The sequence below is a fragment of the Enoplosus armatus genome, chromosome 14 (assembly GCF_043641665.1).
Source record: "Enoplosus armatus isolate fEnoArm2 chromosome 14, fEnoArm2.hap1, whole genome shotgun sequence".
Taxonomy (NCBI): domain Eukaryota; kingdom Metazoa; phylum Chordata; class Actinopteri; order Centrarchiformes; family Enoplosidae; genus Enoplosus; species Enoplosus armatus.
Window position 1 is genome coordinate 10,563,957 of NC_092193.1, and position 6,078 is coordinate 10,570,034.

Sequence of the window (6,078 nt, forward strand, 5' to 3'; positions counted from 1 at the left end):
TATTCGTGCATTTGTTTTACTGTTTCTCTCTGTTCCCAATACAGGACCAGAGGAGGGTTTGTGGCTTTGAGCCCCATCTCACCCCAGGAACTATTTCTGCAGCCCATAAGCTCCGACGTTGATGCTAGTCAACAGCAGAATCTGGTAAGAAAGAGGACCAGTGTGAGCATACAACCATCAATACCACAGCCATGTCTTGGAGCAGTGGTTCTTAACCTTTTTAACTTGTGACCCCTTAAAACAAAGCATTGTTGACTTCTCAGATTGTTTTTTGGATCATTTTAGGGGTCAAATTCAAAAGGTAAACATCATTTTGAAGAATAGAATTGAATTGAATTGAAGAATTTTTGCTGCTTTCTTATCCTGTTATTCATTTCTCAACCCATGAAGTGCAACACACATCTGCGGCATCACAGAGCGTCACGTCAACCATCAGTATAAAAATGCATTCAGTGCAACAAAAACGTGATTCTGCTCTTATATCGGCCATCATGGTTAAGTATCCAGTCCTGAATCAGGACAGTAGTAGCCTACTGTGGATGAGGGCTCAGTAATGAGTGAATCCACTTCAAATATGAAGTGCAGCTTGCACCAGGTATTAGTTGCCCAACTCACAGACAAACTCTCTAAACTTCTGCCCTCTGTTAAAACACACCAAACATTCTCCCTAAAGTATTTTAATATGAAATAATCATCCAAAACAGAGCAGTGACCAGCAGGCGTGAGTGCGTCATACCGCTGATGTGTGTTGCCCTTTTATAGTCGACTTGTGATAACTCTAATATAACTGATGAACAGTAAATTCATCAAATTAAAAACAACAACGCATTTGGTCTTTGCAAACGGAAATTGTTTATTTGCATATAGAGTGGGGGAAGTGACATCCGATCACAAGTGGCCATTCGAGACGCATGTTAATGCCAGGTGTGAACAGACTCACTTGGAGCTTTCCACTTGTGATCGGATCCCTGAAGATGCATGTTAATACCAGGTGTAAACAGGGCCTAAAGGTCCCGACCGCCAGGTTTGGAACCACTGTCTTAGAGCACAGATTTGCACTCTGAACATTCATAAAGCACAACATTTATTGAGTTTATAGTGTTTAACCCCACAAAAACAGTACAAACATGTTTTAACTGATGACGTTGCTGTGACTTTTCTCAGTGCCTTGCAGAGCACGGCATCGCTGCTCTCTGTGCTCCCGTCTTTTAGTCCCGAGGAGGTTGGAATAGCAAAAGGCAGATTGTCAAACTGTTGATGTTTCGCTGTGTCTATGCTGTCTGGTTTTACTGGTCTACATTGCTTGCCAGATGAATGATATGACATGATCCTGAAAGACCCACATATTAGTGTTTGTTCTTGCAGAGGAATGTGTTCGGCCCCTAGACAGATGTTGTGTGGCTCTGTTTGTGTAGCTATTAAGACCTGAACATGCATGCACTGGATGTACTTCTGAGCTGAAATATAGATTCCATCTTTCCCTGTGAACTGTTTTGTTTCTTGTCTATTCTCGCTCTTCTTCTCCTCTCTTTGCTCCTCTTACACAACCTCACACTGTTTCTATTCCTCCTTGGAGTCAGTTTTCCTGTTGCTAGTTGTTAATCTGTCCGTTTTTTGGCTGGAATGGCTTCTGATTGGATGATGATGGCAATGATAGATGACCCTCAGTGATAAAATGGCTTGTCTGCCCTCCTCTCACCTGAACTGGACCTCCGTATATATATAGAGGCAGTCCTGGCGAGGACAAGCCTGATTGTGTCTCCTTGCCCTCCTCTCTTGTTTCTGTACTCCACCTAGGTGGGCGAGTGCAGTAGGGGGATTGAAACCCCACTGGAGCTTCCACTAGGGAGGGGCCTGTGTGTGCGGGCCTCTTCCATGCCCCGTCTGGCTGTAGAGTCGCAGGTACACACATCTTCCACGACACGGACTCTGGTGCTGGATCTTGAGGACGTCAGTGGCTGCATGGGCTCTAATGCCAAAGTGCCTTGTTCCTTATGTGCACGAGATGCCGAGAAGTTTAAATCAGTAGAGTTTCTGCTTGTCATTTGCTACTTTTGGGAGTCTGATCAAGGCTCAAAGAACTGTTAAAATGGGGTGTGATCTGTGAATGCTGATGCATCGTCTTCTTACCTTGATCTCTTTCATCTCCAGAAAACTAAACCTAACAAGTCTACTTGGATGCACTGTTTTTTTGCACTGACTAAAGCATGATTTTTTTTTCAAACCTCTCTGCAATGGTCCACTTGTTTCTGAATTAACTAATCTGAATGTAATTACAGTTTGTTGTTTCTGTTTCTGTTTTCACATACAAGCAGACGGAGGTCGCGAGTGGCTCCATGAAGCGTTCAGCCTCCACTGTTGCGGATCAGCGGGTGAACGGCCTTTGGCAGGAGGAGAAAAGTCCTGAGCGAGTTTATCGACCTCGTCACAAAAGCTACAAGGCTGCTGGTTAGTTTGCATACAGCATGAAGCATTTTTTTTCCTCCACCATTTGCAAAACATAGATCCCTGGTGTCAAAATACAGGAAAGGCTGTATAAGCCATTTTAAAACTGCAGTGTCACATTGATCACCTTGTTAAGGTAGGTGGTGTAGGCATTTTTACCACGTAGGTCCAGCAAACCCCAGCATTGTTATTGCTATACTTCACTGTAGGGTAAATACTAAAACTGGTACATTTGTGTGGTTAGAGGTCAGGCCGCACCTATTCTGGTTGACAATGCAAGTAAGAGGAAAATATGTTTATATAAAGTTTCTTGGTTTGTCGATGACACTTCACTCTACTAGATAGCTTGACACCAACAGCATTATATTTACCTTTATATTTTGAGGAACAAAATAATTGGCCACTTCACTGACCTCTTTTTCTCCTCATCTGTCATTTCATGTTGTCTCCGCTCCTGAATTTCTCCCCTCTAGTTTCTCGGTCTGAGCACCGGCAGCAGAGCGACAGGGAGCGCGGACGATCTAAGGAGCGATGTCACCTCCTCTCTCCGGACGAGTCTCGTTGTAACTCGGAGGAAAGAAGCTTGCAGCCCTCACGATCCTCTAGTGTAGAGAGAGCACACCCCCAAGATAAACAGGTGGGTCAGAAGACCTCTGTCCAGCTGACAGATTCAGGGACAGCAACAGAGCAGGGTCACAAATTAACAAGGGCTTTGGCCAAAAACACACTTTAAAGTCTGTAAAATAAAAAATAACTCAAAGCAGTTTTTTTTGCGTGTCGGTCACACTGTTCATATTGTTTCTGGTGATTTGTCAGATGTTCACATGTGAATGCTACCATTGTCCTCCACAGGCCACCAAAGTGATGGTGGGGGAAAGACAAATTTAGCATTTCCTGGAAATAACAATCCATAAAGTCATTGTTTGTTCCATTTTTTATTAATTCTCATCTCCAGGGCAACAGCTCAGACAGTCCGGTGCCCTCCACCTCAGAGTCCAGCACCCCCAGCGGCCGACGACCTTTATCACAGACCCCGACCCGCTCTCACCCCCACATCTCCTACTCCCCTCTCGTGTGTCGCACTCACCCATCCGTCGGCGAGGATGAGGATGAACAAGGCAGCCCAGAGACCATGAGGCTGGGCAAGCCCACCTGGGAGACCCAAGAGGGGGTCGCAGGCGAGAGGCGGAGTGAGGCAGGTCGACACCCGTCCCCACCACGACGCTACCCCTCCGAGCCGTTCCTGGCCTCCCAAGAGGACGACCACAGCCCAGACCCCTCAGGTCCCATGGAGACGTTGACCTTCGAGGCGGCCGTGGCCTGCAGCCTGGGACGCTCAAACACCATCAGCTCGGCCCGCCCACGCTTGCGGACTGGCTGGCAGGTCCCCAACGGACATTTTCGGAAGCGTCTGGCGCAGACAGCCTCTGTGGCGGGCTGTGATCCTCTCAGTGACACAGAGGAGGACGACAGGTGCTAGGGACAGGAAGGGGAATCCCAGAGAGGTGTTAGAGGACTCTGTACGACAGTGTATAGAGTCGAGGTTAATGAGACTCTTTTTGCATCCGTGCTTTGAGGCCGCGAGCCCTCTGGATGTTTGCTAAAATGTGAAGCCAAAATGAACGAAAAGAACAATACTTCCTGAAACTGTAGTTGCCAATTCACACAGAACACTGACAATAAATAAGGTCTATTTCCTGACTTGTACTTGATGACAGAGAGTAATAATACATCTCAAATAGTTGCGGGATGCAGAAAATAAATGAATGGATCAAATTATGTCATTTGTGTCAATAGGTATTTTCATTTCTGAAGACGTTTCTAAATGATTCAGTGTTGCTCTTAACAGTATTTATCTGTGGGTTGTGTGAATATGTAACTACATTTTCTTATAAATTAATTGTTTTGTAAATACATTGTGATCATCACACCATTGCCATTTATTAGAGCAGATCAATACAACAAGCCATCATGAGGAGGCGATCTGATACTTTACCAGACAATGTGGATACTAATAAGTAACACTCAATAATGCTGGATTTTTTTACAGTATGAATGAATGTGCAGGGGGAAAAAACTGCCTGATTTTCTCCGTCATTTTCCTTTTTGGTATTGAACATAATAAGTTGTGAGATATGAATATAGTCAGTTATAGAATAACATAGAAAAGATGCTTATTTGTTATTTCACCCTGCGTTATTGTTAAATCATGCCTCCAACAAACCTCAATTATCCTTCAAAATCTGTCTGTTACTCTCATTTTTACCAGTCTACACCCTTTAAATGAGAATTTGCCAACAATTATATTTAACATTTGACTTTGAGAATTGTTGGGGTGTGTAATTTTACCATGAACTGATATGAAAACAAAATGATCTTTCATCTATTTTCACCTTTTTCTTCCTTGTGAATATTGTATGAACCATTGCAGACAATGACTGTAGAAACAATGTAGACACACCATGACACATTTGCTTCACAAATTAACATTACTCTACTACTTATTAATAATGTACAGAGAAATTACGCTGTTTGTAACATTTAGAGAAAAAAATAATAATAAACAGTATCAGCTGGTGAGCTTTAAAGGTAAAGGAATCTTCGGAAATGTTCATTTTAAGGTTTGTGTTTTTGTTTTATTTGCCTGACGAAGGCCAATTCTGTGAAACTCACTTAACCAAAAACATGGAGATTTGTATCATAAGTTCCTGGAATGCAAATACTTTGTGGGTTTTTATGTGTATAATAGCTGTATATACTAATAAAGGTGTCCTCAAGTTGCCACTGTCATTGAATGTCTTTTTATTATTTGATAAAACATGAAAACCCTTTTTTAAGTGAGACCTTGAAGCCTTGAACATTGCAATAACAACACCCACAGAAACCACTTTAAGTGCATGTGGAAACTGACAGTTTGTGCTGTTATTTAAATGTATTTTATTGATTAACTATACTTATTAGTTCACACCTTTGTTATTATGGTAGCATATAGCGTTAAACACACGTCAACACAGGTCTGTCTGATAATGATTTTCTTGTAGATGGTCTCTCTTAATAGGTAGAGTAGTGAAACATCTTGGACTTGTTTTTCCCAAAATGTTAGTGACCAAAATATATTTACATATTACATTTATCATAACAATAGTGTAACAAAAGTGATAGAATGACTTCTAGAGATTATATGAAAAAAGACCTATGGGTCACCCACACAGGTGTTCTCACTTATTGTTCCAGATTAGACCTCTACAACTGTGTGGGAGTGTACAGACTGTGCTTGATAGTCCTCTTTCACAGCAGACACTTTGACTTGTCATAGCAGGAAAAGCACAAGGTGTTACTCATAACATTAATGATGGCTCTGCTCTATTCAAGTGTCCCAGTAAGTCATGACAGTGTGACAATACCAGGAAAGGAAAATAGTTAACAAAAATAGTGACTCATGTCTTCTTTTGTAAAAAAATAAACATTTGTGAATAAAACATTTACCAATCAAGATCGTAACATTTACAGTAAGAAAATACTTTGACTTACTTACTCAGACAGATTTAATTTTATTTAATTTTGCATTGTTGAAAGTTACATCTGACCAAATGTTTAACTTTACAATTGAAGAAAATATGAGTGAGACATTCT

General features: G+C 41.9%; 1 protein-coding gene across 1 annotated transcript in view; it reads left to right on the forward strand.

Annotated features, from left to right (window-relative positions):
• cacna1eb (calcium channel, voltage-dependent, R type, alpha 1E subunit b) overlaps window positions 1-3,925 on the forward strand; it is a 54,073-nt gene extending 50,148 nt beyond the window's left edge. Inside the window, exons 44-48 of the mRNA XM_070919695.1 lie at window positions 45-144; window positions 1,798-1,902; window positions 2,313-2,448; window positions 2,919-3,082; window positions 3,401-3,925. Coding sequence (XP_070775796.1) covers window positions 45-144; window positions 1,798-1,902; window positions 2,313-2,448; window positions 2,919-3,082; window positions 3,401-3,925 — 1,030 coding nt within the window. The remainder of the gene's footprint in view (window positions 1-44; window positions 145-1,797; window positions 1,903-2,312; window positions 2,449-2,918; window positions 3,083-3,400) is intronic.
• The last annotated feature ends 2,153 nt before the right edge of the window (window positions 3,926-6,078 follow it).